Source organism: Meriones unguiculatus, assembly GCF_030254825.1.
Source record: "Meriones unguiculatus strain TT.TT164.6M chromosome X unlocalized genomic scaffold, Bangor_MerUng_6.1 ChrX_unordered_Scaffold_30, whole genome shotgun sequence".
Classification (NCBI taxonomy): domain Eukaryota; kingdom Metazoa; phylum Chordata; class Mammalia; order Rodentia; family Muridae; genus Meriones; species Meriones unguiculatus.
In genome coordinates, this window is record NW_026843706.1 from 14,748,695 (window position 1) to 14,762,893 (window position 14,199).

At 37.8% G+C, this 14,199-nt stretch overlaps 1 protein-coding gene across 6 annotated transcripts in view; it reads right to left on the bottom strand.

The window, feature by feature from the left end:
- Positions 1–14,199, bottom strand: part of Mtm1 (myotubularin 1) — a 106,782-nt gene that overhangs the window by 71,345 nt on the left and 21,238 nt on the right. For all 6 annotated transcript variants that reach the window (XM_060376658.1, XM_060376656.1, XM_060376654.1 and 3 more), the window contains exons 2-4: positions 11,219–11,289; positions 9,472–9,544; positions 7,622–7,716 (exon numbers count right to left, since the gene is read on the bottom strand). In XM_060376658.1, coding sequence (XP_060232641.1) covers positions 7,622–7,716; positions 9,472–9,544; positions 11,219–11,281 — 231 coding nt within the window. In that variant the 5' untranslated portion in view covers positions 11,282–11,289. The remainder of the gene's footprint in view (positions 1–7,621; positions 7,717–9,471; positions 9,545–11,218; positions 11,290–14,199) is intronic.

The window sequence follows — 14,199 nt, forward strand, 5'->3', positions numbered from 1 at the left end:
TAATTTGAAATTAAAAGAAATATCAAAGCAATGATCAGATTATTCTGAGGCCTGAAGGCCTAACCTGAAGTGGATTTGGTCAGTTAAATCTGTTACATCATAGCAGAATACCAGAAGTTGGGCAATACATCCTCAGTTTGGGCCTAGGTGTTAGCATGGGAACATGGAGCAAAAAATAGTGGTAGGAAAAAAAAGTGTTTGCTGTGGTGCTGAGAATCAAGCCCAAGTTTTCATGCATACTAGGCAAATGCTTTATAGACATTTTGGCAATATGATACATATTCTAAATCCAAGAGGATTTTAAACCTAAAAATAGGATTCATTTTGTAGCAGCAATATAAGGATATGAACCACAGGGGGGGATACAAAGTGAATAAAGTATAATTAATAAAGAAAAAAAAAAGAACACCACTACAGTTGGGTCTCTTTTATCAAAATGCTTATACCAGAAATGTTTCCTACCTCAATGAATTTTAGATTTGGAATATGGAATTTATTGGTTAGATATCTATAACCTAAAAAGCTCCAAAATCTGAAGATCTTTGAGCAGCATGTTGGATCTCAGAACATTCAGGTCTTTGCAATGGGATGCCCAATCTACAGTTAGCATCGTACATTATTAGACCATACATAGTACTATATAATTTCCTTGAAAATGAAAAGACATAGGCAGGCATGGTAGTTTACATGTATAATCTTGGTACTTAGGAGGCAGCTGGAGAGTTGCTGCAAATTTGATGCTAGCCTGGGCTACACAGTCAGTGAGTTTCACAGCAGCCTTGGCTACAGTGTCTCAAAAAAAAAAAATAAGCAAAAAAGAATTAGACAGGTAAACGGAGGGGATTACAAGATCATTGGACACATGTGAAAAAATGGTGATTCTAAGCTTCCAAAGCATTTTTTGTTTTTGCTTTTTCTTATAATGAAGTTGTTTAGCTTTCTCACCAGGCAACAATATGGAAGGTAGACTTTGAATCCTTTCCCTATTGTAGCCAGAGCTTCTGATTCTAGTGGCAGCTAGTGATGGTGTTAAAGGAAGCAAAGTGCCCAGCTCTTAAGCAGCATGGTACCCAGCTTCTGTCTGAAATTCATTTTACATATGAAGGACATGCAGATAGTTTACTCATCTGTCTTTTCTGCACCCTGTCTCTGAGTTGGAAGGAAACTCGGGAGGAAGATAAAGCAGACAGATTACATTGGCTTAGGCCTGCACATAAGCACCTTTACAGAGTAAAAGTCAAAGTGTGCTATGCTGTCACCACAGCTCAACAGAAGACCCACTGAACAGAACAAGAGTCAAGAATCTTTGAGTCATGCTATAAGAACAGATTTACTGTTGGGAATGTGACCCCAGCATGGTAAGGAGACAGGAAAATCACTGATTGAAGGCAAACATGGGCATTATGGCAATGCACCCTGTACTAAGACAAGTAAGAGAGAAATGAATTGCTATGTTACAATCTTTTAGAGAAAAGTCAAGCTAGGGATTTCTCCTTGAATTTAATCCAGGAACAAACATGTTGTTTCCGGTTTATCAGAAAATAAAACTTTGTAGTCAACATGTTTCTCATAGCACCAGCAGTTGTAAATCCTGAACTGAACTCTGTCACAGGCAGGGATCTGCTCATTTGCAAGACTTCTTCAGTTTCTCACACATCTCCTATATTCTTTTTTTTTTTTTTTTTTTTTTTTTGTTCGTTTGTTTGTTTCTAGCGGGTTGTGGGAAGGACTTGGAATGGGAAACATCCCTTGAAGATGGCCATTATCCCTGATGTAAAGGAGAAACAAAGGATGGGATTTCTTCAGATGGGCAGTGGATCTTTTATAAATGTCTATGTTAAATATGCCAAAATCATGTTTAAAGGGATGAGAAAGGTGACGGTAGGGATAGGTTAGAAATTAACATGTTTTAGTTGGAGAAAATGGCCTAAAGAAAAGTCCAGAGAAGAAGCACAAGGTTGCTTTAGGAATGATGAGGGTACATTACAGGAGCCATAGTGTGGCATAGATATACCACAGTAGAAAGAAAGAGGCACTCCAAAAAGACCGGTCAGGAGCAGCTTGCACAGGGTCTTACATAAGAAGCTAAGATACCTTCAAAAAATAGTCTCTAGGCAGAGGGCTGAAGAGATAGCAAATGAGTCCTGAGGAACTAAAGGGAATGCAATAAGGAAGACTGGAAGCAAAGAGACTGGGGTAGCCTAGGGGCAATGGCTAGTGACAGATATCTCATAAAAGTAGGGCACACAGAAGAGAAATAATGGGGGTAATGTTTGGATTACAGAGGAGACAAGATGACATGGTACCTTCAGAATGACAGTTTGAAAGAAAAATGGCACCTTTAAGAGAACCAATGGCATCTAATGAAGAAACTGAGGAATAACTTGGCAATGAGTCTGGGTTGCCAGGTAGAAACTCAAAGAATCTCTACCAGTAATTAAGATGTGAGAAACTGGGGCATAAAAAATGGTTATGTGTGTGAGGGTAATGGGGGAGGAGTGATAGCTCAGTGGAAGCCTGCTGACCTGAATTTGATCCAGGGAAACCATAGTGGAATGAGAGAATGTACTCCTGAAAGTTATCTTTTGAATTCCACACACATGTGGGCATACAGAACATATAAACACAAAAGCAGCCTAATAACCCTTAAAGAGCACTATCAACTTAAGTTTCAAGAGACTCCTAGCAATGGGGGATATGACCTAAACTAGCCAGCTCCTGTTAACAAGGCAAGACTTCCAATAGAGGGATTGGGACACCAACCCACCCACAGAATCTTAGACCCACAATTTGCCCTGCCTCTAAGATGTACAGGGGTGAAAGATAGAGGAGAATTTGAGGAAAGGGCCAACCAATGAGTGGCCCAGCTTGAGGCCCATGCCATGAGAAGGAGCCTACCCCTGCTGCTATTGATGATATTATACTAATAAAAAGGAGCTGAGCATAAATGTCATCAGAGAGGCTTTACCCAGCAACTAATAGAAACAGATGCAGAGACCCACACCCAAATATCAGGCAGAGCTTGGGGAATCTTGTGAAAGATGAGGAAGATTGAAAAAGACAGAGGATTCAAGGACACCATAAGAAACCTACCGAATCAACTAACCTGGGCCCATAAGGGCTCATAGAGACTGAACCACCAACCAGAAATTATGAATGAGATGGACCTAGGCGCTCTGCACATGTGTAACAGTTGTATAGCTGGGCCTTCATGTGGGACTCCTAAAGGAGAAGCAGAGGCTGTCTCTGACTATACTGCTTGTCCTTGGATCCCTTTCCCCTAACTGGGCTGCCTTATCTAGCTTAATAGAAGATGTGCTCAGTTCTACTGCAACCTGATTACGTCAAGGCTGGTTGATATCCATGGGAGGCCTCCTTTTTCTGAGAAGAAAGATAAGAGGTTTATGGGGGACAGAAGAGGTGAGAGGGAGGAGAGGAGAGAGGGGAAACTGTAATTAGGATGTAGAGTAAATAAATAACTTAGTAAAAACAAAGACTAGCTGCAGGGACATATCTGATACATATCTTAGGGCTTTATTGCTGTGAAAAGACACCATTACAAGGGCAACTTTTATAAAGGAAAACATTTAACTGGGGCTGGCTTACAGTTTCAAAGGCTTAGTCCATTATCATCATGATGGGAAGAATGACAGTATGCAGGCAGATATGGTCCTGGAAGAGCCGACAGAGTTCTACATCTTGATCTACAGGCAGCAAAAGGAGACTATCCCATTGGATGTGGCTTGAGCATATATTAGACTCCAAAGCCCATGTATGGGCATATGGAAGTTTTGATTTCTTTAAAAATTCAGTTATGTTGTATAAATATATTTTTGCTTTAACCCTAAGTTTGGGCTTCAGTTTGTCCATAGCTGATAACTGTCTCTTGCAGGCCATGACCTTTGACAGCTGGCAATGGCCTGCCTCATGCAACACGGAGAGGAGCATGGTCTAGTGCTCTGAAGTCCACTCCATGTCACACTGTCTCAGAAAGAGACAGTGTGACATGGAGTGGACAGCCAGTGGCAATTTGGAGAGACCAGAGACAGATGGTGTGGTGGCTAGGGGCAAACAGACTGAGAGAAGAGTTTCAACACAGCAGCTTGGAGGTGACTGCTTGCTGTGTTTGCTGTTGAGAGAGAATTGGTATAGCCCTAAAAGAATCCATTAAGCATAAACAGCCAGGAGAAGTAAAGGGGTCAGCACCCCCTCTCCCTAATCATTTCTCTCCTACCTAGAGTTGGGAGTTGGGGGATTGGAAGGGATAAGCTTGAAGGGACCACAAATAAATAAGAGTTTTAAAAAGAGTGGAACAAAAAAAAATGTTACACCTGGATATCCCATGAGCTGAAGTTTTTCATATATATATGTTCCCTATGGACTCTTCTTTAGAAATAACTTTATTGTTATTTTATGTAGTCAAAACCATACCATATTGTTACAGATACAAACACATGTTTTTGTTTTGGTCCCAGCTGTGGGATGTGGGACTGATTCAGATGGTCTGAAGCAGTAGACTATTTGTTTTGTCCGGACGCTGAAAGGAGTTCTTAGCTAGCTTCAGATAGTTTAAATCAGAGGACTCTGGAGAGAGAATAAATGCCAAGGCCCAGAGTGTGTGGAGGTCAAAGAGAAAGAACAATGCTGCTCCTATTTTCCCCTTGCTGCTCCCACTCGCTGCTGTGAAACAAGAAGTTGAAGATCTCCAGAAATGAGGACTGGTCTGGCTCCAAGAAATTCTGTGACCATAACCAGCAGGAAGCAGCTAAAGAGAATTGTGCCCCCTCTCCCACTAACTGTTTCTCTCTCCCACCTGGTGTTGGGGTGTTGGAAGGGACTGAGATGGAGTAGAGAGAAAAAGATATAAGAAATGTAAATAAAAGTTTTTAAAAAGTAAGCCAACAGCATATAGACAAGCCTCATTATAACATCACAATTTGAATATTTTCCCCAAGTCATTATCACAGACAACATAAAATGAAACCAGATATGCATGGCTAGCCAACAAGCCAGGAGTCTCTTAAGATAAAAAGGCCTATGACACAGCTTTAATTTTAGTTTTTGATCATTCTTATATATTAGCAGCAATCATCTCAATCTATCCCTATAAGACCCCTGGAAACTCTACAAACCAAGTCTAACCACTGGTCTACAGAAAGGCACTTCAAAGATAGCTCTATTGTGGTTCCTGTGCTAACTTACTTTCTATTGCTGTGATAAACACCGTGACTAAAAGCAACCTGGTGAGGAAAGGGTTTATTTCACTTTGAAGATGATAGTCCATCATGAATGAAAGTCAGAGTAGGAAACTCAAGGCAGGAACCTGGATGTAGGAACTGAAGGAGAGACCATAGGAAAAATGATGCTTACTGCTATGCTGTCCCTGCCTTGCTCAGGTAATTCTCCTATACAGGCCACAGTGGCCTTCCTACATCAAATCAGCAATCAAGAAAACACCCCATAGAATTGCCTATGGGCCAATCCAATGTAGGCAATTCTTAAATTGAAGTTTCCTCTTCCCAAATGACTCTAGCTTGAGTCACTCACTCACAGTGACAAAACAACAAACATACAAACAAGCAGGAAAGCCTCCTTTATAGTGTTGTGAAGGAAAAAGGACCAACATGTATTCTAGTCATTGTTGATACACTGGTCCCCTCATTCGCCTAGTTATCTTTGAACTCTCTTTATCAATGTCTCTTTTTGTTGTTGTTTGAGAAAGTGTTTCTCTATGCAGTCCTGGCTGTCCCGTAATTCACTCTGTAGACCAGGCTGGCCTTGAACTTACAGAGAACTGTCTGCCTCTGACTCCCAAGTGCTGGAATTAAAGGCATACATCACCACTGCCCAGCTCAATGTCTCTTGTAAAAGCTGGCATCAGGATTTTATAACATCACTACAGAAAGGACTACTGTCTAATTTTATCTAGACATTCATTATATTATACTTCTGTTAATTCACAAGATGTATATTATTTTTAAACAGGTAGTACCCAATTACAGATTCCAAAAGCATAGATTTCTTTTAAGACAAACCTCCATCCTTTAGTGGTACAACTGATCTTTTAAGAAGATGCTATCTATATACTTTTGTTGTGTCACTGGTTATATCCAATATTCTAGCCAATAATTATTACAATAATTTCAAACCCCAACTCTATCATCTATACATTGGCTAATTTGTTGTTTTTTGCATCTCAGTCATGCATTATATTATGGACAAGGAAGCTCCCTGTATAGCAAGGTGTTAGTGATCACCCTTCCCAGCTATCGGTAATATTTTATTAGATAGTTTGTAATAACCTCATCTGAATATATTGCCACAACTTAGCTTATCTTTCCCAGAAACTGAGCCATTCCTTGATTCCATGAGAATAACATCAATGACACTCTGAATGGTTTATTTCCTATATACTTAAACCATCAAACACTAAAATGATCCATTGCCAAGGACTGATACCAAGTTTGCTGTAAATTTCCAGACTCTTTCTTTCTGTTTTAGAAAACTAGAACATTCATTTATGCCTATTCTTTAAGTTTGAATTGACTCATATAGGTAAAATGAGCAATGGTAGGCCATTTAAGCCTGCTTGTGTATATACCCTTATGAGAACTGTGCTACAGGACTTAAAAGAATCCAGGACAACAGGAATATTAACTAACATTTTAGAATTTAGACATAATAATGAACATAATAAAAGATCAAAGATACAAACTAATCTACATCAGAACTCTGCTAAACAATGGATGGCTAAAAGCAAACAAACAAACCAACCCTAGATTTCCCCCATCAGTTTCATAGTTGCCTACATATAAGGCTTACAGGTGATTCTTCCATGTATCTTAAACTTATTTGCCAGGAGTATAAAGAATCATGAAATCACCTGCCCCTGGTCACTGGTGTGAGCCACAGTAACATAACCCATCTACCATAGTTCTTCTGGGAAAGGCGCAGGAGCTATACATTTTCTCTTGTCTTTCTCTTGTCTATGTCATTGGTATCTCTATGTCATATGGTATTCTATGTCATTGCTTTATCAATGGGAACATCCCTTGAAATGTAGTGACAAACATTTTATGACCACGGGTTGAAAAAGTAAGTAGCAGTAAGCCACGTCACTCATCCCAGTTTTACCCTGCTACTTAATGTTTTATAAAAGGGCACCTAGATAGCTTTAGAGTGTTAGGCTTTAACCAAAGATTCACATCAACATCTTACTCTATGGTGTTTTAGACAATTCATGTGTACTTGGATCATGGGCCCAGGCATTCTGATGCAGTGAATAGGAAGCATCTGTGTTGCTTGTTAAAAATGTGTAAGTTGTTCATTCTCATCTATGCTGCTAATTAAAAAAAAAAACACTATCCTATACCAATTTACCCTAACCACCTCTCCTCTCTATTCTGAGGGATAAAACCTATTTGAATATTTTTTTCTATTGCCTACAGAAACAGATGTTAATGGTATTTCAGTTGTGCAGAAGCAAAAACTTAAGAATTGAGAAGCAAATATAGCCCTCATGTTAATCAAATCCACAGTCAGTCTTGCAAGGTAGAAGAGAAACAGTTTAGCACCATTTTTAATAGTTAGGGTCATCATTATTATCTTATAATTTACTTACCATTTCCAAACTTCTTAAATAAAGACGATAATTTGTGATGTAAACTCTTCCCTTAATGGGACCGTTGAAAGGACATATGTAAATAACTTCTTTGTCTAGTAAGATAAAAAAAAAAGTACCCTAAAATAATGGAAATATACACCAAGATAAACAACAAATGTACTATACTAACTTAATATAAACTACTTAGCTATATTTAACTACAATAAAAATGACTAAAAATGTTGAAAGAAACACTGGCAAAGTTTCCACAGTTTCTATGCCAGGCCAAATTGGGGCAGTGGGGAATGAGTAGGCCCATGTCTTCTCTAAGCACACTGTGTGCTTAGGTGCTGCCACCACCTAAGACAAGAGCCAGAGCACAGAAGTGAACAATAGTTTTGCTGTTGCTAACATCTTATGATGGTAAGATACTACTTGAACTACTTCAAAGAAGGATAAAGTTTGCATAGGACTAACTGGTAGGCTGGGTATTAAAGTTGCCAACCCCCAACCACATATGCATCATAAATTCTTGCTATTGTTGTTGTTGTTTAAAGGTCTCTTCTCTGTGTATCCCTGGCTAAGCTTCAATTCATGATCCTCCTGTCTCAGCCTCCCAAGTGCTGGGATTACAGCAGTATACCACCACACCCTGCTATAATGACAGCATTAGAAATCTGTTTATAGAAAACATCTGAGCAATGATAAAAATAGACAGCCAAGGTAAAGCACGTATTTGTTGAAGTCGATGTAAGAAGAAACTAAATCACAAGATTCGATTATAATAAAACTATCTTTCTCATCTCTTTCAAGGATAACCTTGAATAGGTTAACGACTTTTGAAATGACTTTGAAATCCTTTTTCTCTACAGGTACTAAATGAAAACTATATACTGAGGTATATAGTTCAATTAGTTACTACATAGATTCAGGTCTGCCTGCTAATACTCAGCGCTCAAACATCATATATGAAGACCATCAAAAGTAAAATTTCTTTGCTCTTATCCAGAAACTGAAAAGAACATATATTACTGGTTTCAGTTTCAAGACTAGAATTATGACTGTGTGTCTATAGACACCAAACAGTTTCTTATGGTTCTGTGGTATATGGATAATTTGCAAAAGTACTTTGCTAACACCTCCATTTAATTAGTACAAGGATTTAGCCACTTAAAATAAAAATTTTAATCTTACTCAATGAATAAAATAGTTCCCTGAAACAATGCTGAGTATTAGCTTCAAATATACTGACATGTGAGAAGAAGGACCAACCCTAACACGAAAAGTGAATGCCAAGACCTAGCTCAGAGCTATTAGATGCTTCTGTAGTCTTAAGTCAGAATGATCTGACCCTTACAAAGAAGATACTGTCCTCTTACCATTTGTTTATCATGAATGAAAAACAAAACAAACAAAACACACTGTATTAAATGTTACCACAACCGTATTTTCCATTTTCTGATAAAGGATCCTCCTATATGTCAATATAAGAGTCTTTAAGCTATTATAATTTTGAAACATACATCATGGACCGACCGAAAGACTTAATCTAATTCTGTTCTTATCACCTTAAATTATGAACAGTGTATACCTCTATTTAGAGACTTACAAGTGATAACCTATGTTGTTCTCCCTAAATCACTCTCTTTGGGACAGAGAAAAGGATATCACTAGCCTTGTGAGCACCAAGCTGTTGAAAGACCTCTTTGATCAGAAAAGGCATAGAGCGTTCTCTTGGTATTGAGGCTCCTAAACAAAGCTGGCTTATTTGTCCTCTCTAACTTGTACAGAGCAAGAGGAGCTCAAGCCACCCAACCTTGCTGTACTGATTCTCCAGTTCTGTACCCAAATCCACAAAAGCTCCTTACCAGTAATTCCTCTTTCCCCTGGGAGGTGAGGAACATTCTCACTGAGATCTTGACTGACTCCATCTTGAGATACCTGCAAATGAAAGAGGCATCAGAAGTGATGGTGTCATCTTTGCACAGATTGTAGCAAACAGAAATACACCTTTTAAAGAAAAAAAATAGAATTTTAATTTTGAAGAAAACTAGAACAGAAAATTCAAACTGGGAAAAGAGAATCTGGGATGAGAATACAGCTCACTGGTTCTTCCCAAGCTTACCTGAGGCCATCTTTTCAATCCCTAGCAAGAGCAAATTAGAAAAATGAAAGACTGACGTGGCTGTAAGATTTATTGGATGTATTAACTTCTAGTCTGAATTTAAATAATGTTACCAATGTTTTAAATAATTTATATCTCAGTAAAATGATCAAACATCAATGAAGTCAATGTGCTCTATTGTCATAGCTTTTTTGTATGCAATTGTTGCAGAATCATATCACAGTTCCAGAGAATAAGTTTTCAGACCTATTATTTTATTAAGACCTTGCCTACTTTTCATCTTTATTAGGAACCTTATTCTATGTAAGAGAATGAGTAGTCTATTAGAGACCTGGTTAGGTCTCTAGGAACCATTTCAGCAAATTCCTCACTAACCTTCTTTTGTAAATCTCCTCTTTTGGAGGTGTTCTTAGGCATGTGCCTCATCTGTGACAGATGTGACAGGCAGGCAAAGCATTAATCATTAATCTCAGGCTTGCCAGGTATGGTGGCACTCACTTTTAATGCCAGCTTTTGGCAAGCTCTGGCAGACTGATCACAAGTTTTGAGGTCAGCCTGGGCTATACAGCTTGACCTCGTCTGAAAACAAAGCAACCAACTCACCCCAAATTTACATCTCAGTATTTCAAAATAAAAATAGAATGCTATAAAATTAAAAGGCTGAAATAAAGCGAAGTGATTTGTACATTATAAAAGGTTAATTATTACATAATGAAGAATACTGACAAACCATTAAGAAAAGAATCTTTCCACTCCCCTCCCCAGGCAAACAGGCAAAAAACACGAATGGTTACTTCACAAAATCAACAGGAATGGGCAATAATGTAGCTTTAAAAAGAAATAAAAGGTCAATGTTGTCAGTAATCAGGAAATAAAAATAAAAAGTCACCCACCTTTCTGATCGAGCATTTTTATACACTATGTGGTAGTATAACCTTTTTGGTAGATCACAGTAAAGCCTCAAAGTGCTATAAGTAAAACTTACTTTGAATTCATCCCTCCCTTTCAATTTATGTTACAAAAACCATCTCATTCTAATGGAACAATTTACCATGGATACTTTGAAGCATTTTATGTTCAAGTTGTATATGTTTGGGTTTTGTATGTCTTATCATCATAGCTTGAAAAGAATACTGTATTTTGGAAGTGTAGTAGCCTGCTTAGTAGTCCTGACCTTCCAGTAACTCCTTCAGAGAATTGTCTGAGACAGAGGATTGTTTCATACCTCAATGTGAGGTCTGACAATAAGTTATGAATAAGGCTTCAGGAAAGCACTTACAAAAGCAAAAATCACTTAACACATAGTTTATTTAAATCTCTTCCAGAACAAGGTGAGATGATAATTAAAACTCCATGTCTCCATTTCTTTATGCTATATGAACACATATAGCATAATGAAATTCATGATTCAATATGACCCAAATGACTGTCTAATGCAAATATGGAGAGAGAAATGTAGAGATACAGATAGATATAAAAATTCAACTTACCATGTTAATGGATTCATTCTCCAGGGGGTGTGAATTATACTTAGATTTTGATGCAGAAGCCATCCTGGAAACTACCAATGAAGACAAAGTCCTCTATTAACTGAACTTGCATTGCATTTCAAAAATGTGACATTAAAGAGTTAAATATTTCAAGAGAACAAACAGTACTTAACTTTGTAGGTCCAATAGAATAAAAAATAGAGAGCTAGCCAGAACACAGACAGTAAATGTCCAAGGAAGAAAGGAGTTCAATGCTGTCTTTATTTTAGTCTTTATTTTAGGTTTGGTACAAAGAGACTAGAGGCATTGGATACATTTCAAAAGTTTTATCTAAATATTAAGAGACTACTACAGCAGATACACAGCTAATGATAATGACTCTTGAGGTTGATGTGTGGGAGCACATATTTCTAATCTAGCACACAGGAGGCTGAAGTAGGAGGATCACTAAGTACAAAGACTGTGTCTCAAAAATTGCAAAAATAAAATGAAGAGGAAACAGGAGCTAAATATTAAAAGATATTTAGCTCAAAATATATCATGCTTATTTTAGGAAATTTTACTCATAGTGTTCAAGTTGCCATCTAAAAAAAAAGAAAGCAAACAAAAAAAACTTTAATGTTTACCAATGTATGACAAGCATGAAATTTCTACACCACTTAATTTTTAAGATAATTTACAAGCATCCAAGCAGAATTATTTTCTCCATATTAGGGAGTTTAATGTGAAATAGATCTGACTGAAATCAAATTTGTATAAATTATCTATGAATAATTCACTTTTCTAGTGAAAGTGTGAATTTCTGGCAAATAAATATTCCTCAATTCAACAGTAGACAAAAGTATCATATTCAAATAAAACATAAAACTTTTTTTAAAAAAATATTTATGGTTGTTTGTGTACAAAATGTGTATGTGTGGGCATAAATGCTGTAGTGCATGTGTGGAAATCTGAGGACAATTCTGTGCAGTCAGTTCTCTCCTTCCACCTTTACCTAAGTTCCAGGAATTAAACTCAAGTCACCTGACTTGCAAAGCAAGTGCCTTTATCTGCTGGGCCATCTCAATGGCTGAACAAAACAATTCAAATGTAAGTATTTAGACTCCTAAAGATGTTAGCAATGAGAGAAAAATAAGAAATGTTTCAGTTATTTTACTAATCAACATTAAGGATAGACAGGGATGAAATCACTAGCAGGTAAGCCATATCTAATTCAAGGTGACTGTGGATATCAATGGAATCTTCTGGACTCATTCCATTAAAAGAACAGTCATGGGGCTAGAGAGATACCTCACGCAACAAAATGCTTGCCTTGAAGTCATCAGAACCCACATTTTTTTTTAAAAAAGCCATGTATGGTATATGATTATAAATCCCACTTCCTAGCCAGCCAGCCTAGCTTAGTTTGTGAGCTCTAGACCAGTGAGACACCATGCTTCAAAATACAAGGTAGACTATCCTGGAGGAATAGCATCTCCTCATAAACATAAACATAAACATAAACATAAACACACACACACGAACAGGCATTCCCTATAATGGAAGTTTTGGTTTCTTTAAAAACTCATTTATGTCATGTAAATATGTGTTGTTTTAATCCCCAAGTGTAGTATTTTAGTTTGGGCTTTAGTTTGCCCACACCTGTTAACTGTCTCATGTGGGTCATGGTCTTTTCCAACTGGTAATGGCCTGCCTAAAGTGTATAGCCTAGAGAGGGGCATAGTCTAGGCCTCTGAGGATATAAATACAAGAGCCCAGAAAAAGAAAGTGTGGCTTGTGGTAGTGGTGTGTGGTTAGTGACAGTTTGGCAAGACCAGAGACAGAGTGGTGGTTGGAGCAAATAGACAGAGAGAAGGTTTCAGTGCAGTGGCTTGGAGGAGACTACTTGCTGTGTCTGCTGTTGATGAAGGTTAGTACAGCCTCAAGAAAACCCTAAATAGCTGGGAGAAGCAAGGAGTCTGGCCCCCTCTCCCATTAACCTTCTCTCTCCTACATAGGGTTGGGAGGTGAGTAGGGAAGTAGAGGCCTAAACATCCCAAATAAAATACAGTTTAAAAATGAGCACTACATTTCCCTGACAAAGCACAGCATGAAGCATAACAACTCATTCTAGTGCATCTTTACAGTGTGGGTCATGATCCTTAAGAAAGGCCTGAAAGAAGTAAACTAAAAGTCAGAAAGAAAAACATCAAGATGAAGAGGTGGAAATGTACAATTAAGACTGTCAGGCTGCTCCCACAAGAGGTCAGCTTGATAAGGGCAAAGCTTGTATCCATTTGGCTCATTGTTGTATCCTAGCATACAAGAGCATTAACATTCTAGTGAGTGAATGACTGACTGTATGGAAAATGCACACTATCATAAGACATTATGATGGTGCTTACTTCAATACTGATTTACCAAATCCCATGACACTGGAACTAGGAACTATCATTGAAGCTTAAAGATGAACTATTAACCCAGACCGATGGCACATGCCATACTCCCGGCAACTACGGAGGCAGAGGTAGAAGGGCCATTTTAGTCCAGTGGTTTGAGACTAGGCTGGAGAACCTGAAGTAGAAAGGGGGGAAAAAAAAGAAGGGGAAGATAAGGGGGGAAAAGTGCCAAGAGAGAAAAAAGAGAAAAAGTAAATTGGGTAGTAGACTAATTAGAAAGGAATTAAAGTTTAACTTTTAAAAACAAACAGTGGGTAACTGCCAAAGTGAATTAAAATTGGACAAAATCTTACATTGTGCTTTACAAAACTTCTATTACCTTATGTTTATGCACTACAAAATATTGTTCTTAGATATTATAGCAGAATAAATTAGATAAATTAGAAAGGGCAGATCAGATATACCTGCCCTGAAATTATTCTTCTGAATAAGTAAAATTATAGAAGGGGACAGGGGAGGTTCTTCAGCAACATAAAAAATTAGGACTTAGTAATAAGATACTTGAATACCTAATAGATAAGTATTTTCAAACTAAAGTTACTA